The sequence below is a fragment of the Stegostoma tigrinum genome, chromosome 4, assembly GCF_030684315.1.
Source record: "Stegostoma tigrinum isolate sSteTig4 chromosome 4, sSteTig4.hap1, whole genome shotgun sequence".
Lineage (NCBI taxonomy): Eukaryota > Metazoa > Chordata > Chondrichthyes > Orectolobiformes > Stegostomatidae > Stegostoma > Stegostoma tigrinum.
In genome coordinates this window covers 96823529-96850408 of record NC_081357.1, presented here as the reverse complement: position 1 = coordinate 96850408, position 26880 = coordinate 96823529, and the positions used below count along the sequence as shown (strand labels likewise).

At 39.4% G+C, this 26880-nt stretch overlaps 1 protein-coding gene across 1 annotated transcript in view; it reads left to right on the top strand.

Moving 5' to 3' along the window:
* Positions 1-26880, top strand: part of nid1a (nidogen 1a) — a 98919-nt gene that overhangs the window by 56216 nt on the left and 15823 nt on the right. The window contains exons 11-15 of the mRNA XM_048530693.2: positions 5585-5728; positions 7914-8036; positions 13999-14217; positions 17754-17926; positions 24792-24918. Of these exons, the coding sequence (XP_048386650.2) occupies positions 5585-5728; positions 7914-8036; positions 13999-14217; positions 17754-17926; positions 24792-24918 (786 nt within the window). The remainder of the gene's footprint in view (positions 1-5584; positions 5729-7913; positions 8037-13998; positions 14218-17753; positions 17927-24791; positions 24919-26880) is intronic.

Below are 26880 nucleotides of genomic sequence, written 5' to 3'. Positions count from 1 at the left end.
CTTCTCTAGCGATTTGTAGTTTTCCTGAGTTCTGCCCTTCCTCCCATTTCCTGATTTATAGCTCCTTCTTGGATATTTCTTGTATCGTCTAGACTGAAGACATGCAAAGCACCTATTCAATTCATCAGCCAGGTGTGGAGCCTTTTATAATTGTACTGACCCTCTTTTTGTAAGGGTTGAATTTCCCATTGTTCCCAAAAATGCCTTCACTGCTATTTTGTTTATTTACGTAACATACTGACCGATTGTGTGCACAGAAACTAATCTTTCAAATAGTTCAAACCTCTTCAAAATCAAACTTAGTAACATATTTTTGGAACTTCTATTTTCTTCACTCAATTTCTCAAAAAACAAGTAAAGGAAAATTCCACCTCCACCTTGTTGCAATCTTTCTGTGTATTGCACTGAGAAAAGATTAATGTGTGGACTTGCAACAGGCAACCATTATTGATCTACCTTGTACCTCCCCGACAGAGAGGAGCAAAGAGTGTAATCGAATAAAATGCTCGAACTGCGTAATACAGAAATCGTTATGTGTTTTGGTTGTACATTTATTGGTAGGTAATGACATGTATATTATCGTTTAAATATGGTTATACTAATATACCTGTTTTCACGAAGTGGCATAATACCATGCAACTCAGTTCTCTTGCAAAGCTCGCATATACAAGCTGAAGTAACAACCCTTCATTAAAGTGCTGTGTTCAATCTGTCTTCCTGCCCTTGAACTTCCCTTGTATGAACGTAGAAAGAGAGAATGCAACATAGTGGTAGTGAAGTAACTTGAGGGCACTGATCAGCCGCAGAAAATGACAATTCAAAGCAGAGGACCTGCCTGAGGTACTGAGACTCGATCACAACTCTTGTATCAGGATAACATTGACCATTGGTGGAAGGCAATCTGGATGCACTTTTTGTATTGCACTGAGCTAACAATAAAAATTTAGAGATTTCTTCAGCATTATTCTTTTGATGCGGATTCCTTCCTGCTTTTGTTGCATTGGATGATTTTGGCTGACCCCAGTGATAAGGCCACACAAATTTGAAACATGCACTGCAGCCACACATTGCAGCTCCTGCACAGCTCTGCAGACATCACAGCTTGCTGCATCTTTTAAAGTAAGCTTTGTTCTACGTGAGAAGTCTTAGTGCTATCAGCTTTTCAGGGACGAACTGGAAAGTATCTGATGCCTGTGAATTTAAATACTTTATTGTGCACACCATGCTTACTAGAAGACCAGGTTGCGAATGCAGAGAAGGAGGCTTTAAAAGTTGCGATCGATATAGGAAATAGAGGTCTGTGCAGAATTGATGCAATTATCAGAAGCTGACCAGCAGAATCCAAAGTTATGGGCAGCATAAAGTCAGTTTCTCATGGAAGTAAATTTGTGTACACTGAGGAACTCATAATATGGAGAGAAATCCAACAACAGCTTGGACAACTTTATTAACCAACGAAGTGAGAACTTCTCTGCTGAAGTGATAGAACACAATATGGAAATTACTATTGCCTCAATTTCTTGGAAAACCCGAGGAACATGATGTCGAGAGTATATTACAAGCTACGTGCAGATACAAGACTGGGAGGGAGGCAGTACTTGCAGCCTGATGGTCTGAAATGTCTGTAAAGATGATATCCAAACAGTTCAGCGTCCAGACGGAATTGCTACGTTGGAAACAGTTTTAGGGCATGTATGAACAATTGACCATTGCTACATCATATCACTATGATAATCTTGTTCAAATGGGGTGACTGAATTTATGGTGAGGACAGTTGGAAACCATGCAGATACTAAAGTTGTGTCGTTATCTCTTCATGTGATGCCAGCAGACTCCAGGTTTTAATCATCTGCTGACGTTTCATTTGGTCACCCATTGAGAACCACATTAACAAGTTGTATTTGATGACAGACTGTCAACACCAGAAACAAGATTGAAATGAAACCCGTATATGATATGCATCCAGGTGGAGATTTCCTGCCACCGCAGTTGTCCAGAAGGTGAGGGTTCTACACCTGCAGCAACGTAGGGATTCCTGCAGCAGTGTGTAAAGACCCACACTTGTAATGAGGTGATAGGCCAAGTGGTGAGATATCTCAAAGGAGATGACACCATATCAGGGGATTCTCTGTTAACCAAGGCAAGCAATCAACATCACCTGTGAGTACCCAGATTCACTTTGCAAATGAAGAGATTATAAGCAGTGCACCGACGGCTGAGGACAATCTTCAGTCAGATTGGGATGGATAACTGGAACACACTAATGTTTTGATGTCACAAGGTTTGGTCAAATGATGACCATGAATGCATTGCGAATTGACAGGAAAAACCCGTCTGTTCACTAATGTCCATTAGGGAAGGACACTGCCATCCTTACCTGGTCTGGCCTACATGTGACTCCAGACCTGCAGCAATGTGGTTGACTGACCTGCCCTTGGGGAGTCAGGGATGGGAATTAAATGCTGCCTAGCCAGTGACATCCTCTTCCCATTAACGAATAAAGTAAAAAAAATCATTCAACAATGAAATGTAATCACCACCTTGATGAGAAGAGGTCCAAGTGTTCTTGTACTATTTTATTTAACAGGTGCTATAACTGTCAGATTTCATATGTCTCTTAGGGGTTGCGTATTAATGGATGTATTGTTTATACCATATTGGATTTTATTAGCAATGTCAAGATAATGTATAGTGTTGGTATGAGTAATATTTAGACATGTTTATGCTAATTGGACAAACGTATGGATGTACATGGAATAGTGTAGGTTAGATGGACTTCAGGTTGGTATGACAGGTCGGCACAACATCGAAGGCTGAAGGGCCTGTACTGTGCTGTAATGTTCTATGTTCTAATATTGAAGGAAGTGATGTACTGTTGTGTGATTCATTTCTTTTGCATGTGCATGCTAGCATGTGGAAGCTGAAGCTTCATTAAAGCTCACTGTTCAACCTCTGTCTCTGCCTTCAATTAGTTCTGTGTTTTTCTGAAAAGAGGGAATACCACAAAAACAGCACAATATTCTGAGAACTTCTGAGACTCTCAACTTTGTGGCATCATCTCAAGATAGTATATGCAACCTCTAAGTCTTCATACTTCATAATTTCTTCATTAAGAAGATTGTAAATCTTAAGCATCCTCAGTTCTTGGGTGTAGAGAATGTTAAAACAATCAATATATTCAAGGTGGGAGATATATAGGATTTGTGGACATTGGGGGAATGAGAGGTATGGGGATTGGATGGAGATGAGATTGTCAATCAACCAGTAGAGACTGTTCTTTGAGCTGTTTTAAAGACCCACAGTTCTCCCCCCAGTGTTCAAGGACCAGAGTTTCAAGTGTGAGCTAAATGTGCATGGAGCTGTAATTTTACTACTTTAAATAGCAGCAATTTGTAATTCATCATGGCCACTCACCATTTCCCCACACAGCAGCAAAATAGTTTATCCTACAGTTGGCTGGAGAAACCTGAATGAGTGGAGCTGAGATTTGGAATATCATTCACCAGGATCATTTAGGCATGTCAAAATAATTCAGTGTCTTTGAAAACAAAGAGAATAAAAACATTGTATCCAAATAGATTAAAACAGGAAGTAGATAACAAGTTCAAAAGAAAGGAAATAATTATGCAGGATTTGGCCCTAGGAACAAATGCATTTTTTTTTCTGTATCTTCTACTGCTTAACACCAGACATGCATGCACATGCAAATGTGCAAATACACGTGTGTGCGTGCACAAATACACATGCAGACACATGCTCACGGCCCCAAATCTCTCTCTTTCAGGCCTCCTGTTCCATGCCCTAAATTACTCTTGCTGCAAAACCTTACCCTGGTTTCTTATTTTCTGCCTTAAATGGGCAACCCCTTATTTTCAATCTGTGATTCCTAGTTTTAGATTCTCCCTTAAGAGGAAGCATCCTTTCCACATATACCCTGGCAAATCCCTTCAGGATCTTGTATTTCAATTAGTCAACTCTGAGTGTACTAAACACCAGAGAATACAGGCCAGCTATTCTTCCTGAGGCAATCTGCTTATTTCAGGTCTGGTAACCCTTCTAAGAACTGTTTTTAATGTATTACCATCCTTCTGTAAGTATGGTGACCAGTACTATACATAAAGCTCCAGATGTAGTCCTGCCAATGTCCTGTATATCAAAAGTATAACCACCCTACTGTTGCATTTAATTTCCCTTGTAATAAAATATAACATTTCATTAGCTTTCCTTATTACTTTATATATATATATAATTCGTTTTGATACCTGCTCCTAACTGAGAGTGCCGACATTTCACAAGAGATCAGCTAACTATGCACAATGTAGTCATTAAAGGCTGCCCATCTCAGGGGCTTTTAACCAATCATTTAAACTGCCAGTGCATTGTAAAGACAGGGTTAACTGGCTGTGTGGTTGTTTAATTTTACATTTGGGAGATTTGGACTGAGATATGTGTACAAGTAAACTGAGACAAAAGATTTGTCATCAAGGACTCAGAAGAAATGACAAAGATCACATGTTTAAAATTTAAACTATCAAAACTTGTTCTACTACTTGTTTATATAAAGATGAAGCCACTAAGTAGATTGAGCCCATGTTCAAAGTGCCAAATTCCAAAGTAATATGAAGTCAAAGTCAAACCCAGTACAAGTTACTCCCAAAAAAATGCACCCCCCCCCATCAGAAACCACCAAACCCTGATCTGACCGCCCCCGTCCCCTGGCTTCCTGTCTTAATTAGTTCAGTGCCCTGCGGTCGGATTGCAGCTGCTGAAGTCATGTGTGAATGTGGGTGGACAATGTCAAATACATTCTGACTGTTAAGCATCTGATACTTCGGTTTTTTTTGGAGTGCGTGAATGCCTAACATTGTTGCCTTTAACATAAATTTCTCTACATTGCAACCCCCTTTCTTCCAATGCTCATTGTTCCAGCTTTGACTTAAATTCAGAACCATGTTTCAAAACAACTTGCAGTGGGGAAAAAAGACAAATAGATGCAGTTTGGTTTATTCAATTACTAAGACGTTAAGACACTAAGATCTTGTTTTTACAATGTTCAGTCTAGTGAAGTGAGATGTCCTGCTGTTTCACTGATAAAATATAAACCAGGATTAAGGGGATTTTATTGCCACTCCATCTGTGGCATTATCCCTTCATTGAATCTCTAACATCCTCCAGCTCGCCCATGCTTTGAGATTTTGGTACTCCCCCAATTCTGGCCCCTTGCACATCCCTGATTTCCATTGCATTACTGTTGGCAATCATACATTCGGTTGCCAAGACTTTATCATTTCTTCTTCTCTATTCCACTCTCTCTTCCTTTGTATTATTCCCTAAAGTCTGTCTCTTTGACAAAGATTTTAGTCACTTTCCTGCTATTTTCTTGCGTGTCCTAGTGTCAACACATTTTTTGATATGACTGCTGTGAAGCACATTGGAATGTATTACAATGTTAAAAACCCAAAATAAATGCAAGCTTTGCTGCCTCCTTTCTCATTACTAAAGTGATGAGCAGGAAGATCCCCTCTTCCCAATGATGAATAAAATGTAAATAACCTACAGTTATTGACTGTTTTTATTCTTGCAGCTGTTCAGCGTCCTGACAATCCCTGCCAAACTGAAACCCACAATTGTGACTCACCTGACCGTGCTCGCTGTATTTACACTGGTGGTTCAGATTTCATGTGTGTCTGCTTACCTGGTTTCTCGGGCGATGGAAAATCCTGCGTTGGTATGTAATTACTTGTTTCAATAAAACGCATGTTAGTTTTCTTCCTGATTACGTGCATAAATCAGAGTTGTGGAAGATGGGGAAGGACTAGATATTTTAACAAACAAAATGCTGGAGAAACTCTGTAGATCTGGCAGCATGCATGGGGAGAGAAACCAATTTATGTTTCAAATCCAGTCCTCAGAACTATTGCAGGTACTTCTGAAACAGTGTCATACTGGATTCAAAACATTAACTCCCTGTTTCCCCTGTCCACAGATGCTGCCTGATGTGTTGAGTTTCTCCAGCATTCTCTGTTTCAGATTTCCATCATCAGCCTTTACTTAAGGGATTTTCACACACTTATACCGAAAATTGTATCAGCCGGAATGCTTTTGGACATCTAGGTGCTGCAGGCCCATTTGAGAGGAGCCAGGTCCACCTTTTGCACAACTTTTTTAGAGGCTCCCAAAGGATTCTAAAGGTGGAAGTAATGCCTTAAGGTAATACGTTAATAAGAAGCACAGTTTCACCGAGCAATTGGGTCAATTGAGATTAGATAGAAGAGCAAATTATTGGTGATACTGGAATTCCAAAAGTAAGTCTAAGTAGTGGAAATGTGCAACAGATCAAGCAGCAACTGTGGGACAAGAAAGATTTTAGACGTACAGTCTGTTGTTAGAAGATTATGGGGATTTAACAATTTATCAGTAAGCACAGAACTGCAAGAAAGGAGGATGAAGGTGGAGAGAAGAAGGAGAGAAGGGTGCCTGTGATGTGGTAGAGGGCAGAAGAGATCAAATGACAAAGGAATGATGATGGAAATGGGACATGTAAACAAATAGGGATGCAGTGAAACTGAATATTCTTCCCATAATAAATAATGATGGATTTCAGTTATGCAAGCAGAATGATATTGTACTCTGAGGGAGAAGCCAAGAGAAAATGGAGAGTTTTTGATGGAGTAAATAAGTGGAGAAATGGTTTCCACTGACAGGGATCAGTAACTAGAGGACACAGATTTAAAATGATCAGTAAAATACCCAGAGGGAAGATGGGGTATTTGTTTCTACAGCAAATTGTGAATTGGAATGTGTTGCTTGAAAAGCTGGTGAAAGCAGGTTGAAAGAGAATTTGGAAAAATATTTCAAAACAATACATTTGCAGAGCCATGGGAAAACATTGAAGTAACTTAAAGAGCTAGCACAAGCAAGGTATATAGAATAGTCACAACAACAGAAGTTGCTGGAAAAGCTCAGCAGGTCTGGCAGCATCTATGACAAAAAAAAATCAGTGTTAATGTTTCAGGTCCAGTGACTGTTCCTCGGAACATGAAGTTCTGAGGAAAGGTCACCGGACCTAAAATGTTAACTCTGATTTTTTCATCACAGATGCTGACAGACCTGCTGAACTTTTCCAGCAACTTCTGTTTTTGTTCCTGATTTACAGCATCTGCAGATCTTTCGGGTTTTATTTAGACAAAATGGTCATTGTGCTCTATGAAAAGCTCTGAACTTGGCTGCACTGTGCCCCATGTTTCTGACTAACAGCAACCAAGAGTTAGATCGCTGTAACTGAATGAAGTTAACGCCAAGATAATTTTCTTTCTTTTTGTTCAAAGACAATATTATGTAATTCTTTCTGTATTTAGCTAACTGGAGTTATTTTATGCATATGAAAAATCAATTGCATAGGTTTCAGAGAACTGGGCCCTCTGTTGAAATGACAATATTGATTATTTTTAATAGTTCAATAAGGCTAAACGCAGGCAAGCCTAGATTTATTTTGTCCTGGGTACACAATGAGATAATGATTTTAATTGCATTGTATATGGTGAATAAAGGGTAGAGAGAAACTATTTCTGATGATGGTGAGGGATTTGAGAACAAAGGAATATATTTAAAATTAGAGAGAGATTATAGGGGTGAGGGTGTGGGTGGGAATGACGTTAAGAAACACCATTTTTCACAGAGTTGCAGTAATATGAATCGCTATCCCTCTATCCTGTTGAGGTTGGAAGCTTTTTGGGGAGTTTGGTGGGTGTTCAATGTTGGAAACTCAATTTAATAAGAATTTTGGTCAGAAGAAGTCACAAAATCAAAAATAGTAGATGGAGTTCAGTAATAGACAAGCCAGGCTGAGGTGCTGAATGGCTACTTGTGTTGCCACGTCTTCAGTGACAAAAAAACAATTTTCCTCTTTCAAGATATTGATGAATGTCAACCAAACCGATGCCATCCATATGCTCAATGCTACAATACGCCTGGATCATTCACTTGTCGCTGTTCCCCTGGCTATCAAGGTGATGGGTTCCAGTGTACACCTGTAGGTAAGGAAATTATTTCACCCACTTTAATCTTCACTTAGTCACTTCCTCATGAACCAGCACTGTAAGTTTCTAAAGTTAGCAATCTAAATAAGAACACTAGGGACTGGTAAACGATTTATCATATGCAAGATTTCTGTTGTACATTAAATTTTAGATTTTGTTTCCACACAATCAGCTCTCTGGAATACTGATCCACTACATTCCTTGACACAAACTCATCTTTTTTTTTCTCAACCATTTATTCAGTCAGAAATTATTTGAGGTTATCATTGTTTCCGTTGTGAAATTAGAAATAGGCCAATGAATTAGTGTTAGTGAATTCCATTCTTAAGATCTTGAAGATTAAAGTGAGATGCAGTATGTGTCTTGTGTATTTTTTTTCTGAAATGAAGTTTTCATTTTAGGGAATATCTATATTCAGATGAGTAACATCTGAAATAGTGATGGTAGTTAACACTGTTACTTGGCACAGTTGTGATTTTCAACATAATCTTGCATTTACAAGAGGTTTGTTTCAAGCCATAGTTCAATTCATTTTCTTCTGTGAACACAGTCTTCTGTGGCGAACCTGCCAAATGCACCAGCCACATGTTTATGCAGCACAAAGTCCTGGAATTCTGCGCTGTAAGAATAGAATCATACAGATCAGTGAGGCTATTCAGCTGGTTATACTTATGCTGGTTTTTTTTTGAGCAAGTTGTCTAATTAGTCTCTCACTTCCCTGCTGTTTCTCATGGCCCAACAAGTTATCCCCGTCACTTTTATCCAATTCCCATCACTGTTGAAAAGCAGTTTAACCTCTGTCCCAATGGCCCAGCCAGGTAAATAAGTTTGACTCTTAGTTGTAGGTAGCTAATGCTTAATGTATCCAATTCATTCAATTGGAATGCTATCGCCTAATGTTAACCATCTTATTCCACTAATTTTCAGCATAACACCTCTGGAGCAGGTGGGGCTTGGGCCTGGGCCTCCTGGCTTGGGGATGGGTACACTGCTGCTGCACCATGTGAGCCCCTCTACTCATTTATTATATTCTTATAAAACAGGGAAAAAAATCAGTAATGATAAATCCTTAAATTTTAGTTTGCACATCACCTGATGAACTGAATTTGTTTCTGCAAAGCCAAAGAAAGAAGGGACTTGCATTTCTGTGGTGTCTTTCTTAACATCAGAATATCCAAAAACTCTTTTCAGACAATTAGGTAGCTCTTGAAATGCATTTGCTGTTGTGATCTTGGAAATGCTGGGTCAAATTTGCACACTGCCATCAATGTGAAAATGACGAAATTATAGTATATTTTTATCCATCTGACTGGGCAAAACGGAACCTTAATTTAACACCTCATTGAAAAGAAAGAACTTCCGGCACTGCAGCACTCCTTCAGAACTGCACTGGGAGTGTTAACCTGCTTCATCTGCTCAAGTCTCTGGAGTGGACCTTAAGCCCACAATTAACAAAAGACCAAGTTTTTGTAACAACATATAATATCAACAGAATAACTTTTATGGATTACATATTATCCAAATATCTAATAAAATATCTATGATCTAAATACACATCTGCTTGTGAGTGTGAGAAAGTATACTGATTTTAAGCTAATTTTCCCAAAAGCAGATGATATAACAAATATTTAAAACATGAATACCTGGAACTTCTTTGGTGTTGTAATGTTTAAAGTCAAACAGTTTATAAGCACGAAAGCAGTGTAGTTGACATGCTGACCCCAGATTAGGCAAACTACTAGAAAGTCCTTGTTAAAATGTGCAGTCCCCTTCTCTAAAGTCAATTATTATTTAAATAGTTTTCTTTGTCAAGACAATAATCAACGTTGTGGTCTGTGAGTCAGAAATTACTTTTATAAAATGCAACTGTCATAATATCACATGCAAGGAATTACAGCAGAATTTAGCCATTTGTGAGGTGAATAATTCTTCTAAGAGCACAGATTGAAACATTGAAGGGATGTTAGCAGAACTTAACTTTAAGCTCTTTGAATTGGAGAAGGGAAAATTACTTAATAAGCCTTTTATTTCTGAATATAGTTTAGTTCTAATAGGTAAAGGAAGGTGTGGCCAAATATGGAGGGATGTTTTACATAGTTAGGTACCTTCTCTGTCCATCATCCACACTCTCTATATGAGATTCTAAGACTGAAACACCTTTTGCTTTCTGAGCAGTAGATGCAGCTATTAAAGAGAAGTTTTAATTTTTTTTGGAAACTTCCCTACATGAGGATTTCCTAATCCAATTTACAGCCAACTAACTACTTTTGGTGTATTTTGTAATATAGGATGTGCAGCAGTTAATTTGTATTCGCAAAGTTCCAGATAATGACATTGGTTGAGGAATAAATCTTGGCCAGATCAGTGGGGAGAACTCACCTACTGTTGTGAAATAGTGCTGTGGGATTTATGGCTATCCAAGAGGGAAAGCACGGTCTTGATTTAATGTCTCATCCAAAAGGCCAGCAGCCTGCAATGTAGCACTCCTTCGTTATTGTGCCTCTGCAATAGACCTTGAATGCAAGATCTTCTGACTCAGCTGAGGGTGCTGCCCTGTGATACCAGAACTGACAAAATGGGAATATGTTCCAGTGCAGCCACAAATTTTTAGACTGGTTTCAATTGTTGCATTGCAATACACAAGCAGAATTACTGGCCCTTGATAGTGGACGCGTAAATGAATATCTGTAGATGGTAAACTTAATGCCACAGAATTTTCTGGAATGGTACAGCTCGTGGTGTTCCATTTTATTGCTTCATCCTTTAGCCCTGTGCTTTTTGCTGTATACCTCTGAAAGTGAGAAGTGATAATGGTATGATGAGAACCATGAGGCCAGCAATCTACCTCTTTTAACCAATAAGATTAAAAGACTGAAGAATAATCAGGAACAACTATCCAACTAATTACACTCCTTTTTTTCTAAACTGTCCTGCAGGTTTTACCCACATTTATCTGCTTCTGCCTTGAAAGGTTTAACTGGATCAGCACTCATTGTCCCAACAGTGTATTTTCACATCACAATTGCCTGTCATAAAGACAGCCGTTCGTTTCTGGTAAATGAAGCTCAAACCATGGAAATTGGACACTTGTTCATGTAGGGCTTGTTCCCCCTTTGTGTGAAAATGTATGAAGTTATGAGAGGCATAGATAGGTAGTCAGTAAGAAACTTTTTCCCCTTGGTGGACGGATCAATGACCTAGGGCATACCTTTAAGGTAAAGGGCAGGAAATTTAAAGGGAATGTAATTTAAAGGGAATGTGTGGATTTCACCCAGAGATTGGTGGGAATCTGGAACTCACTACTAGTAAGGGTGGTAGAGATGGAAAGTGCCATAACATTTAAGAATGATTAATGTGCATATTTAATGCCAGTGCATTGAAGGCTATGGGCAAAGTGCCGGGAAATGGAATTAAAAGAGTTAGGTGTTCATTTTTGATTCAGTGGGCCGAAGGATTTTTTTTTGTGCTGTGGGCATCTATGACTGTAACAGCCAAGGAGGATGAGTTGGAGTCAAATTTCGGTACAGAAAGAGAAATCAAGAGAAGGAAGGATTGAATCAAGAAAGATGGAAAAGAGAAAAAGGGAAAGCAATTTTCACAAATAATCAAATTTTGAAAAATAATTACTGTAGAAATGAAACACCACAGTTCAAGCTGTTAACTTTTTTCTAGCCAGCAAGTTACATGGCATCAAGGAGTATAAATTGTCTAATTAAAAGGGTCTTTACATACCAGCCCTAAATACCTAAATATCTGCTGCAAATTTAATAGGTAATTAATATACAACATTTTTTGTGAAACAGTCAGTACGTGGACCATGCTAATCCTCCAACTGGTGGCAAATCACAATCCAGAAGTTGCGTCCTCAGGAGAAATTGCTGGACGGTTTACACATCAATATTTTTTAGATTAGATTAGATTGGATTCCCTACAGTGTGGAAACAGGCCCTTTGGCCCAACAAGATTTGACAGCCATTAAGCCAATGGTTGTTTTGGAGCCACGTCTGAGCCAATGTCCCATAATCATCTTTTGGAGCTATGTCCCAGTTAATATTTTACATGTTTCAGCTATATGTTATTGATTCCTATTTTACAAGCCATAAAGAAACTTCAATAAGCACATGCTGAGTAAGTGGAGAACAATTAATCCCAGTTAAATGGTGTACTCAAATTGTTAATTAGCTCCAGAACCTGACAACATGTAAACATTAAGCATGACTGTAGTGCAGACTGTGGTTGGAGATAAAAACTATCATGTGGCTGGAAGCTAGAGGGAATTTGCATGCAGAAAAGAATAACCTAATAGCGTGTCTAGCCAAGATATAAAATAATTGCACTTCATTCCCTGGGTGCTTACGCTCCCACAAACCAGTTCCTGAAAGCAGACATAGGAGGATGAAATAAGAAAATTTTATAATTATGGTTTGGTCCTAATCATGAGCATGTTGACTGACTTACCTTGACACTAGTTCTCGTGAGTAGGGCTTGACCTTCAATGAGCCTGTTCTATACTTAGTTCCTTGCAGAAGTATCGATGTGCTGGCCCAATTCAAAGCTGGCTGTCCAATTCCCAAACTCTGTTTGGAAACTGTAAATCTGGTAAATTTTTCAAAATGATATCTGGACTGAGGAGACATTGCACAAACCAAAATTGTACTCCCAGGAATTTAAAAGGGTATGGGAGACAGCTGGACTGGATGAAAAAGCCTATCTTTGTTACTGGCAGCCTTAGAGACTGGCTTTTATTTCCCAGTTACAGTCTGATGGCGGCTGTTACTGATCCAAAACCTAATGCTGGATAAGGTGTTCAGGTAGGAGTGACAGTTTGTGGGAGCTGGTGGACATCTGTGGGATGGTGTGGGATGGTATGTTATGGGTGCTGTTCCTGTTGTTTTTAGCCAAGGGTTCATATATAATTGATGATTAGGAACAAAAACAAAGTTGCTGGAAAAGCTCAGCAGGTCTAACAGCATCTGTGGAGGAGAAAACAGAGTTAACGTTTCAGGCCCGGTGACGCTTTGATTAGGTTGGGTTTATGAATAGAAAGCTGTGGCCGTACTGGGAGGAGATATCTTTGTGCAATGAGTCCATTTTAGGATTGATCTGACTTGTTCACGAATGACAAATGCAGACATATGCTTCAATGGTATTGATTGAGTGATACGTATTGACCAGGGACACTAAGTCTTACATTTAGTCATGTGGTGGGTCTTAATGGACAGGTAGATGTAAGTGGAACCATTGGATTGTAGTATCATGTGGAGGAGGTTGGGATGGACTGTGTTGAAAGTGGTTCATTCTGGTCTTGTGAGCATGTTTGGTGTCCAGAAAGAAAGGAAAACAAGCCATGGTGCCACGTAGTATTGATGACTTCAACCATCCAATGGAGACTACGTTACAAATCTCAACTGGAGGATGGGGAACAGACTTTGAGAAAATTTGCAGAATTAAATTTTTAGGAGAAGCTAGGAGTCATTTAATTTTTTTCTTGTGTTAGCTTGGGAATTGTTTGGAATGTAGTCCCAGAAGATAACTATGGATGGGCATCAGTAAGATTAAGGATTAGATGGGAGGTTGGGTATAGGAGCAGGGTCACAAGTCGAGAACAGATATTAGGCCTTCGCAGAATTTGAGTGTACTGTTCTATTCAGTGGGATCGATTTAATCATTAATGATGAATGGATTCTTCTTCAAACTTCCTCTGCTCATTTGATTGGCAGGTGTTTTCTACATGCCAACTTCTTTGTTGGTATAGCAGACAACTTATGGATCAAGACAACAGTGAAATAAAGAGTCCGTTTAAAAACATTATTAAGACCAGGCTGTGTATTTTTTTTCAATCATGCTATTTTTGTGTCTGAGTTATCTGAATACCTTACCTGGGCATGGGCTGGATAGATGGCCATTCTGTGTGCACTTGACCCTTAAACTACTGCATTTTCTATTTGTTGCTGAATAGGCTCAGGGAAAACGCAATGTGAGCTTCACAGGGACAGTATTCGGAGTAACTTGCAGCCAAGAGGACCCAGGCCTGCTGGCTTCTACATTCCTGAGTGTGATGTTCATGGGAATTACTTGCCAGTCCAGTGCCTCTCAAACCAAGAGAACTGCTGGTGTGTGGACACAAATGGTAATGAAATTGCAGGAACCAGGACTAGCCATGGAGTGCAACCCCCATGTAAGTATTGGCATTCTTGGGTTAAGTTAATAGAAATGATAAATGAATACAAATAATCCACTAAATGAATACAAATAATCCACTAAATCCAGTTTGAAACCGGAGACGTCAGTAGTAGATGTTCTAAATATTTATGTGATATTGGAATTATCTGGGGCTAGGTATTGTTTGCAATATTTACCTAACATCATCAAATTGCTTTTGTCTAGCATCTTTTAAATCTGGTGAGCCCTATGAAGGGACGGGAATATTGATCCAAAGAAGGGAGCATTTGGATTGATGACAAAAGCTTGACCAAAGATTTTTAGGAGGGTCATGAATGAGGAATGAGAAGCAGAATGAGGCTTAGCAAGGGAATTTTAGAGCTTACAGCCTAGATAATTGAAGGCACTGCTAATGATAGCATGAAAAGAGTGAGGCCTGTGTAAGCTGTCAAAATTGAATAGGGTTGAAAGTATGTGTATCTAAAATTTTCCATTTACTGCTGGATTCCTTGTTTGTGGACCATTTATACAGCTGAACAGCTTCACCAGATGCGTAAAATGAAAGCTTGAGTTTGTTGTTTTCGAAGAGTCATTTTGATAGATCCTATGGGAAATAAAATTGCTTGAAGTGTTTACTTCCAACTTTCTCCTGCTATCCTCATTCCTTCCTTTAACATTCCTTGAGAAAGTATTAGTCCACTTGAAAGTTTAAAAGCATGGTTCTCAGCTTGCAAGTTTATCTTGTGCAGCATCAGTGGATATTGGTAGATTGGCCAGTTAATACGTTGCAGTTCTGACCTCCCGTTCTTATATGGAAACAAGAACTGAATTGCAGTAGAATGCCTGTGCATAAATACAGCCAAGCACTTGACTGAGTCTGAGCCTCGCAAAGATTTTCTTGCCCCCTGCCCTCCTGCTACGTTTGCAAAAGAGATGGTATTTCTGGAATTTGCTATTTGTTGCAATAAATACTTGCAAGTAAGTGTTATTCATAGTACAACTAATTGTGAAGTGAACTTTTAATACTTATAAGGCAACATGTGCAAAAACAGATCATCACTTTCTGAACCTTTTCAGCAATAGATTGATGACTATTTTTGATCACGTGAATTTTTTTTTTAAAGAAAGCACTTGAAAATTTTTGATCTGGCAAACAGCTCCAAGAGAGACAAATGTCCCAGTACATGTGTGTTTTATTTTAAACAACTCTTGATATAATAGTCTACTTTTATGAAGAAGGGTTTCCACATTCAGAGGTCAGAGTCACAGCTGCATGAAGACTTTACTCCTTACAGTAATTTTGTCTCAAGCCTGTACTTAAACTGAAGATAGCACTTAATTAACACAAGTCTTCAGTTTGGAGGTGAGGCTCTTGCCCTTTTAAGGTTTGTACACGTTCCCAGTTGTCTGATGTACAGCCGCATAGAGGACAGAGAACAGGATATTGGTGGGAAATATGTGAACAGCTAAATTCTGACTGGGAAAGCTTAAAAATCGTAATCAATTGAAGCACTGCTAAGAGGCAATAGCCTAGTGGTATTATCACTGGACTGTTAATCCAGGCATGCAGATAATGTTTGGGGACCCTAGTTGGAATCCCACCATGGCAGATGGTGGAACTTGAATTCAATAAATATCTGGAATGACCGATCTAACTATGACTGTGAATTGGTGGCCGATTGTCGGAAAAACCATCTGGTTCACTAATGTCCTTTAGGGAAGGACACTGCCATCCTTACCTGGTCTGGCCTACATGTGACTCCCATCCCACAGTGATGTGGTTGACTCTTAACTCCCCTCTGGGCAATAAATGCTGCCTAGCCAGCAACACCTTCATCCTCTGAATGAATAAAGGAAAAAAAAAGTTTCAAGGCCAAGAACGATGTAAAGATTTGTAACAGAGCATCAACTGAATTATTCTCTGCCACTCTGAACTGAATTCTTTATCCTTTTCACAGTCTTGTAGTAACTCCCATTACATTGAGAAGTCTCTTCCGCTCCTCCAAATTGTAATTCATCCTGTCCTTGTCTAAAAGTACTCCATGGAATTGCTGTTTCTAACATAATCTCTCATTATAGCATTGCATGTAGGCCAGATCAAGTAAGGATAGCAGATTTCATTCTCTATCAGGTATTAAAAACCAGAAGGGTTTTTTTTAGCAACCAATAACAGTTGTTATTACAGAGACTAGCTTTATATTCCAGATTTATTAATTGAATTTAAATTCTGCTGCTGGCATAGTAGGAACTGCAGATGCTGGAGAATCTGAGATAACATGTGTGGAGCTGGATGAACACAGCAGGCCAAGCAGCATCAAAGGAGCAGGAAAGTTTGACGTTTCGGGTCGTGACCCTTCTTCATTTCTGAAGAAGGGTCTTGACGCAAAACATCAAACTTTCCTGCTCCTCTACTGGTTGGCCTGCTGTGTTCATCCAGCTTCACACATGTTATCTCTGCTGCTGGCATGATGGGATTTGACCCTATATGCCCATTAGCCTGGGCCTCTCAGTTACTAGTCCTAAAATATTACCACTCTGCTGGCAACTCCTCCCATTCCTCAGGTGACATATCCATCCTGAGCCTCCTGCAGTGCCACAACAATGCCACCTGAAGGTTGCAGGAACAGCAACTCATGTTCCGCTTGGGAACCCTGCAGCCCAATAGTATCAATGGGGATTTCACAAGCTTCAAAATCTCCCCCTCTCCCACTGCATCCGAAAACCAGCCCAGCTTGTCCCCGCCTCCCTAACCTGTTCTTCCTGTCACCTATCCCCTCCTCCCACCTCAAGCTGCACCCCCATTTCCTACCTACTAACCTCATGCTGCCCCCTTGATCTGTCCGTTCTCCCTGGACTGATCTATCTCCTCCCTACCTCCCCACCTACACTCACCTTTACTGGCTCCATCCCCGCCTCTTTAACTTGTCTGGCTCCTCTCCCCCTATCTTCTCCTCCATCCATCTTCGATCCACCTCCCCCTCTCTCCCTATTTATTTAAGAATCCTCTTCCCCTCCCCCATTTCTGATGAAGGGTCTAGGCCCAAAACATCGGCTTTCCTGCTCCTAAGATGCTCCTTGGCCAGCTGTATTCATCCAGCTCCATACCTTGTTATCTTCCCATTATTTACCTTCTTTCTAATAGTTATCACCTCTCAACTCTGGTATCATCCTTACAAATCTTCTCTGCTATCTCTCCAAAATCTCAATTTTTTTTGTAATAATGGAAGACAATATTACATTTGTTATTTTGTCTATCTACAGTTCTGAAAGTGTGATCTCACCAAGTTCTAAGTAAATTCAACAAAACCTCCCTGCTTTTTGGTTCAGTTTGGGTTGAAAAGAACCCCAACTTGCATTTTTAAAAGCCTTGTTAGACCTATGCTGTTACTCTTAATGATTTGAATGTCTGTACCCTGATACTTTAGTATTCTATCCCATTTCTGAAGAAGAGACTGGCTGAATTAATTTATGTACTGCCCTGCTTTTGTTTAAATGGTATGATGTAGTGCTATCTAAACCTGACCATCTGGTTTCCTTCCACTGTTCTGACAGGCCTTGAGACAGTCACTCCTACTGTTATAGTTGGGCCCACACCTAGACCAGATGTCATTCCACTGCCCCCAGGCACACACCTCCTCTATGCACAAAGTGGAAAAATAGATCACATCCCAGTGGAGGGTTCCAGCCTGAAGAAAAACGAAGCAAAGACTTTACTTCACGTTCCTGTAAGCAGTGTGTCGAAACTTCTTACTTCGTCAAAAGTCTGTTAGATAAATGCAGTGGAACAGAACAGTTTTCTGATGATCTGTGCAGAATTTTCATGAATTTTATTTTAAACATTTAACTGATCCAGTGTACGTGGTGGTGCCATCTTGTAACTAATTTGTTATCAAATTGTTCAGGTACCAAGTTTAGGTAATAGATTAAGCTGTTATTCTAAACTTGAACATGCATTCTCAGCACCTCTGCCAGTGCAGACCTGAGAGAGAAATGCACTCTTGAAAGTGCTAAACTTTGAATAAGACATTCAACTTAGGTCCTGTCTGATTTTGGGTGGGTTTACCAAATTTTATGGCATGATAGAAGAGGCAACAATGAGATAATGATTCATTTGTTGCTGTTTGTGCAAGTTGTCTCTCTTTGCTTCCTGCATAATGATAGTAACTATATTTCAAAAATTAATTAATGACCAGAAGTGCATTGGATCATCTTGAGGTCATAAAAATGTGGTATTTTAAAGCAGGTTCATGCCTTTTTGTATAAACAGTCACTTGTTAGTACAGAAATTGAATATTATTGAAAAGACAGACAAGTTGCTGAAGTTTACTACCTTGCACTTGAGTGCCAAATTTAGGACAATTTTTTTTAAGAAATTCATACACAGGCACCTGTTCTGTGCAAACCCAAGGGATACGTTCTCCTTTTTGAATTAATCACGCACTTGAAGAGCCTGTAGTTGCTTGTTGCTGTCTGCATGGTAAGCTTCAGCCAATCAGTCAAACTGTTAACCTATCAGCACGTTTTTTCCTGTAGTACAAATTCTCATCATCAGTTGACTAGAATCATAGAATCCCTACGGTGTGGAAACAGGCCCTTCGACCCAACAAGTCCACATCGACCCTCAGTGCATCCCAGCCAAACCCATTGCCTGTATAACCCACCTAACTTACACATCCCTGAACACTAGGGTAATTTGGCATGGCCAATCCACCTCACCCTCACATCTTTGGAGTGTGGGAGGAAATTGGCGCATCCGGAGGAAATCCACACAAACACGGGGAGAATGTGCGAACGCAGTCGCCCGAGGCTGGAATTGAACCTGGGTCCCTGGTGCTGTGAAGCAGCAGTGCTAACCACTGAACCGCTGTGCCACCAAAATTTGACATTCTTACATTTGTCCTGATGAATGCAAAGTGTAAAACTTCAGCACGTCACTCTTCTCAACACTATTCTTTCTCTATGTTGCTCTTGTTAAAATGATGCTAACCTTATTCTCTCTTTCCCATCCTTGTCCCATTGAGCAGAGGTTATTTAGTGTCTGATTTTCAGATGTTTCTCCTCTCGGGGATCAATCAGGTTTGAACTCGCATTCAGTTTGTGTCTGTTACTGCGACAGCAAAACCTATGTATGTGGAGCTTTAACTTTGTAAATGTCTCAAAGTCATCCACAGGAGCCTAATCAGGTGAAAATTGACGCCTGCCCTCAACCAAAGATATTAGCAGTGCTGACCAAAAGCTTGGTCCAAGGGGCAGATTTTAACACTGTCTCAAAGTAGGAGCAACTTGGAGATGTGTCGGGAGAAAGTTTCAAGCTAAGGTCTTTGTGGCTGAGGGTAGAGTCATCAAAATTGGAGCAATTAAAGGTGGCATTGTGCAAGAACCAATTGTATTGATCTTAAACAAGTTGCACACTGTACAATGTCCACTGAGGCTGACATGGTTAAGTCCTTACACTCCTAACTCGAAGGCTTTGAGACATATAGACAACTGAATGCAATTAATTTGGTCACTGCCATTTTTTTTAAAACACCTACCTTTTGGAGAGTGGCAGGAACTTGCAGACATTTTATTTGGCCATTTTTATTGGGATTGTTTGCTGATTCTGAAGTAGTAGTATTGATTACTATCTGAGCAAAAGAATTCCATTACCTCAAGGGGTATAATTTTATTTGTATCCAGAGGATTCTCCAATATGTTATTAGTATGCGCTTACCTGAACAGATTTTACTGCTATCCAATGTCTAAGCAAGAATGTGAAAACAGCTGGTCTTTGGCCAGATTTGGCAGTGTGCTCTGAAGTACTGTTAAAGCTAGCGCTGCCCAGCCCCCACTCCATTTCCAGTTCGCACCCCCACAAGGTCCTCCCCTCCAGCTCCCTCATTAACTGGGCACACTGAGGTCAGCAGCTGTTTAATGTCATTCCTTCACTATCCCTCCTCTTTTCCCTTCCCCACCCTCCCCTCACAGACACCTGTTGTAAAAATCCACAAAAGGCACAAGAGTATCTGAAAATGTGCGTTCTTTCTGCATATTCTGTATTAATGGGTGTCAACGGAAACAAATAAGAACAGTTGCTTTGTCTCAAGTTTCTCTATTAGAAGGAAAAGTAAGGAGAGGCAATGTAAACTAAATGGTACAACAATAAAGGGAGTGCAGGAGCAGAATGACCTAGGGCTGTATTGATGCAGATCCTTTTGAAATTAGCAGACAAGTTCATTGAAACAGTTTATATTTTCAATAAGTACTGATGCCATGATCTATAGATACATTCATAGAGTACAAAAATGAGGAACCTTTGGTAAAACTTAATTCTGTTAAGTTTCATCTGGACAGTTATGAGCAATTTTCAAGCATGGGGTGATGCACGGATATTTTAGAATATTTTACAGAATACAGTCACTTTATGAAGCAGAACAATGACATTGATTCTCCCACTATTTCTGTGCCGGCTCTTGCATCTCCCAATGCCTCTATAAGAGCTACACACACAGCTGGTTCCACTCTCCCTGCCATTCCCCCTGGGCCTTGCAAAAAATCTTTCTCTTTAGATAATTATGTAAGTCCTTTTTGAAAGCCACAATTATGTCTGCCTCCAAATTGCATTCAAGTGTACATTGTCTCGAAGAGTCATGAGTCTGTCGAACTCCTCCAGAGCGCAGTGGAGGCAGGGTCATTGGAGAGTTTTAAAACAGACCAAGACAGATTCTTAACTAAGAAGGGAGATTATCACACGTCAGGAAAGTGGAGTTGAGGTCACAATCAGATTAGCCACAATTCTACTGAATAATGACCTTCAGTGAACTGAACGGCCTGCTCGTCTTCCTATTTCATATGTTCTAGACCCTCAGCACTTGAAAAGTTATGTCATAACTTCCCTAGTTCTTTTGGTCATTACCTTGAATCTGTGTCTTCATGTTCTTAACCTTTCTGCTAATGGGAGTGGTTCCTGATTATTTACTCTGACTTGACCTCCCATGATTTTGAGTACTTCTAACAAATCTCCTGTCAACCTTTTTAAAGATGAATAGCTCCAGCTTTGCAAATCTATTTACATGACAGTCTCTCATCTCTGAACTCTTGTAACTTTTCTGCACCCTCTCCAGTGCCATCACATCCTAGTGTGATGCCTTGAATTGAAGACAATACTCCAGCTGAAGCTGAACTAAACATTCATCATTAATCCTTTGTTTTTGTGATATATCTGTATTCATAAAGCCCAAGATATTATAATCTTTTTAATTACTTTCTGGATCTGTTTATTGCCTTCAATAATTTCAGTAATATACTCCTAGGCCCTTTTGCTCCTGCACCCAGGGTAGCATTTTTTATATTACTTTTCCTTGTGTTTCCTTTCAAAATGTATCATTTCTCACTTCTTCGCATCAAATCACATCTGCCATTCCACCTGCCTGTCTACCCCTCTTGAAGTCTACTATTCACAGTCACAATCCCTTCACATGTTGTCATCAGCCAATATTGCAGAATACTACAGAATTTGTGCTAATATAAAATATCAAGTTTACAGTGGGCCATTATTCTCTTGGAGGGAAGATGAGTAGGTGAAGAATATTGATTCAGATAACACTTTGGCCATCCTCAAATTATTTATCTAGGCACAGCATTCAAAGTGGTTTCCTCTGTATAACTACAACAAAAGAGAATGGCTGAAAAATTGTGTCTCCTACCCATACTATTGCATAAAAGAAATGATGCTTCACTATATTGGAAGTTGATATCATTGTGTACTACTTGATTGATGTGCTAAAGGGCAGTCTACTATACGTGCTACATTCTTCAAAACATATGCAGACCTCAGTGTTTTAAAAAAAATTTGAAGCGTTATTCAGATTCCTCCTGCAATATTTGGAAGGGATTTCAGTAGTCATATTTGTCTTTGGGGGAAAAAAACCAAGAAGTTAAAAACAAAAAACACCTTCCCATCCAAGTGACTTTTTTTTCCATTTGTGTTCATGAAATTATTTGAGCATAGTTATGTCGGAATGTATTTTGTAAATGATTACATTTTGTGCAACAGTCAAGTATCATCCAAACACGAGGCAGACTTCAATAAGCTTGACCAAAAGCCAAACTACGTAGCAAATGTTAACTTGGAATTTTATGTCTGTTCCAGTTCATGTGTCTTCCAGTGTTAACTGGCAGCAATTTGCTAAATCCAATCAATGGTCTAAACTTTGACAATTTTGCTATTAATACTGCCACAATGTTTGTAGTCATTACTCTGCAATTGGCAGAAAACTTGTGAAGTTTGCACATGTGCAGGTTTGTGTGGGAATCCAGAAGTTACTGCCATTGATTTTACACTGCTCCTTGGTTACGTTATTGAAACTTCCCTGCATGGCACGCAAGTAGAGATCACCAACCAAATGCAATTATGCTATTTGTAAATCCCTAACAAATGTTGCAGTTTGTTCAATGAAATGTAGCTGCATAAAATTCAGCTGAAGAGTCTTAATTGACTGTGGATAACTAGTTTTATATTTGGAATGACAAATTTCTCCAATTTGATTCTTATAGAACAATCACATTTAATTTTTCTTGTTTTAATACATTTGTTTATATTCCAACTTCTACCTTTATACCATGTGCCTGAATCATCTATTTTGCTGATTTTAAAGTTTTTGATTGAAAATGAAAAGTCAAGGTACTTTGCTTCCTTATTTGCTTTTTGTGAGAATACTCCTTTGTGGTTGACTGCTTATTCTAGTGGGTGGTATTACTGCATCAGCAGGATGCCTCCTGATCCCCTTGTTTTGCTATCAGATTCAAACTGGGGTCAGGAAAGGGGAAATTCATACCACAAAAATCGTTAGATCTTTTTGGTCAGCTTTCTTTGAGGTCACTGGTGAGCATTTCCTTTTGTGTCACCACTGACTATGAGGTCTGAAACATTGTTACTTCTGCAGGCTTTGTTCAAAAGAAATTTCTTTAGATCTGTAGAAGGACTGTACCAATGGGCCAACTATTGTGGTCCAACTGTAGAAACCCCTCCATCTGCTAATTTTCAAAACACAGTTAGCATTTATAAAAGTGATAATAATCCTGGAGGTTTTGTATGTCATGTGTGGCTTGCTTTCAAATCATTCATTGATCTTTCCCCTTTTTTTTATTTCTGTAACTTGTTTCAGCCTTCCAATACACTGAAAACTCTATATTCTTCTGGTCTGGCCTCTTGAGTATTCTGAGATTTCCTACCTAAAAATCTTCATCATTCTGCCTCCCTTCTCCTCTAAACCTTTCAAAATCCATGTTCTGCCCCAAGATTTTGGTGATTTGTTCTAACATCTTCTTATTTGGCCTTGTGTCAATTTTATGTCTAGGCATTCTATATAAAGTGCCTTGGGACATTTTACTTAGTTACAGGTGCTATTTATATTCATGTTGCTGATCCAGTGTTGGTGCACTCACTTCGAAGGCTGGGGAGCACCAACAATAACAGAAGCAGGAGTTGCAGTTTTCTTGGTATGGAGAAAGCATTCATGCATTGTGTCTTTCTGCAGCTGCTTCATTTTATTTATGTATAGTATTGAATTAAAGCGGGTTTATAGCTGTTGTTTATGTAGTCAATCCTGCAGTCTCAGCATCTTTCCAAAACACTTTACAGCCATCCAATTTGTAATATATGAAACAGACCTCCCAATTTTGCCCCAACAAATTCAGGTAAACAGCAATGTAATTTTATACCATACAATCTGTATTTGTGATGTTTATAGAGAAATAAATAATGGCCACAAGTATCTTTCTGATTTTTTTTTTCAAAATTGTACCACAATAGCTTTTAGAACCACCTGTCAGGGCAGATGGGATCTTGTTTTAACGTTGTAACCGTAAGACAGTACCTGTGATAAAACAGCGCCCCCTCAATACTGCAATATTGGAGTGTCAACCTGGATTTTTCCAGTCATAGTGTGAACCCTGAACCAAAATATACTATGGCAAGGAAATTCCAACTGAGCCATGTTTGACATAAGTTAGTGAAACTAGATTGATGTAGTGAATTAATCTGCCTAGCAGCAGCTCAGAGTTCCTATGTCTAAGCCACATGGTACTTGGCGTGGGAATGTTCACAGCTGCAAGAGTATTTGGAGTAAAATTTAACTTTGGACTAAATCTGACTACGATGTATATGTTTTGTCAGCATCTGGAAGAAACTATCACAGTCCATAAAGGCATCATTGGAATGCAGAAGTGCGTGTTTGGTGAAAACATTTTTGTCCAGAAAGGCCACATGTAACACTGGGCCCTGGCAGCCCTGTCTTCAAAGGCTCAGACATGAATTTATTCTCATCTTCCTCATTGATTAATTTGCCTTGTTTGAAATTTATTGGCCTCTAATTTGGAAGACCTGTTAAAATCAGCAACCAGATAGAGGTGAAATTTAGTAGAACATGAAATTAGTTCATAGTTCACTCCCAAAGTTCTTTGAAGGCGATACTCATGGACATTATTGCTGTAATGATAATCACCTCAATGATTCTTTGTCACAAGCCACTAAATTATTCACATGACTCTTCTTTCACTGTCCTATAAAGTATCTGGTCTCTGTTAACTTGTTATTTCTTCTGCTTGTAGGATAAAGTGGTGATTGGTGTCGCATATGACTGTGTAGAGAAGATGGTGTACTGGACTGACATTGCGGGCCGCACTATCAATCGAGCCAGCCTCCATGGAGGGGAGCCCTCGACTATCATTGGAATAGGTTGGTATGGAAATGAAGACTCCACTGGGCCCACTTTTTTTTTTGAAGCCAGTCCAAATCATGTCTGTAGATTTAATCTCAATTTTCAGTGGAGTTATTTGGCGTATGGTTAATTGGTATTGCATGCCTTTCTGCATCATTTGTGGTTTAGTTGGTGGTATTACCCACTGAATCAGGAGGTTGAGTTCATTTCCTAGTACACTTCTGAACAAGTGCTGCTTTGTTGGCAATGCTGTCATTTGGATGAGACAGTAAAGTTTAGGCCTTGCCTCGCTATTAAACAGAAAATATCCCATTCCATTTGCTTTTTTTTTTAAGAGGCCAGTTTTTTATGAAGGCTCTACTGGCTCATGCAAAGAGTGCACGTGCCATGGAGTTGACAGAAGGGATGGCACTGTGGAAATGTCTGACCTTAATATCTGCATTGGTGAATGATGGGATCAGATTGAAGTGGAGGGAGCAGGACAGCTGATGGTTGGAGATGAAATTCAGGGCCACAGCAATTATATTGGAATTGTGATTTTTCTTGCTCATTTGATCTTATCTGATTTAAGCACTTAACAAATCTAATGGTTGTCCGTTATGTTTACGCCGGACCTTTGTTAGGGCAAACTGTTTACATCATCCCTTTATGTCTCTAGTTCTAAATTGTTATCTGCCTCAAATATTTATCCAGGTTTTTTTAAAAAACTGTATTGATCCCAGCTCCTTCATGTAGCAAAAATCTGAATAAAGAAATGTTCCTCTCTCTTTCTATGAATTTAATGTGTATTTTAAATTGACTGTCCTCATCACTGATGCTGCGGATTCCTTTATCAATCTTGTAATTTCTTTTGTACAAATAGTTCTGGTATCTTGAGTCTGTGAAACTGTTGCATTCTAGTTATCAAGAATCAATGTGTTTCTTCACTTGTTGCTGTTGTACTCCAAATCCCTATTTATAAACAATGAGATCCTGGTGTCATGTACCTTTTATCCACCTGCCTGGTGTGTCTGTTTATTTGTGCTTTTCAGAGTATTTTTGTTAAAAGTATACTTTTCTTTCTTGATTTTCCTATCTGCTTTTCTTACCTTGACCCATCTCTGTCTCAAATTGCATTACCTATCTGACTGCCTATTCTGCTAGGAATTCACTCCATGTTCAGTTAAACTCTGCATGGTTGCATCCTCGCCATGATATCTATAGTTGTGCAAAGAGAAGGTTCACCATCACCTATCAGGGCAACGAGAGGATTGGAAATAAATGTGACCCCGCCAACAACACCGACATGCCAAGAACAAAACAACTTGACTTTGTGATCGAGTTCTGGATGCTGACTTTCCTAATTTCCTGTGTTCTCCCAGGCTGCAGTATCAGTTGAGACCTGGTAGGCGTAGTCCCTAAGCCTACACTATAACTTGTTAATCACAATTTGTTCTTTTTCTTGTTTGTGTAATCTGTGATTTTGGTTACCAGGATTAAATGTAAATTCAACAGTACTTCTGTATAGTACTGCAGGTAATTATGCTTGGTATTTACAATCTGGAAAATTAATGTGTCATTATCTGTAGCTTTGATCCCAGATGCAATTTGGCAGCTTTGTTTTAATATGCAACTTGTTTATTGCATTTGTGCCCTAACCTAGTCCTAAACTGTGACCACAAAGGAGCAGTATTCTGTCAGAAAACCCTCGCCCCCTCCAAAGAATATTCAGTTATCATACGTGGACTTCTCTGGTTAGTTGTCCATACAGTTACCATCTGTTAATACGACTATTTTCTATACAGAGGTTACAGAAATAAGCAAGGGCGTTGGTTTCTTACAAGATGGATACACACAGACATTGCTCAAAATTGCTCATTGCTGACTTTCTGACTCTCAACCTCCTGGTGGTCTTTATTGGTAAAAATGTTGAATGCCCTATTATTTAATCCCACTATTGCCTCATTCCCTCCTAATCTCTGTAACTAGCTCCACTCCCT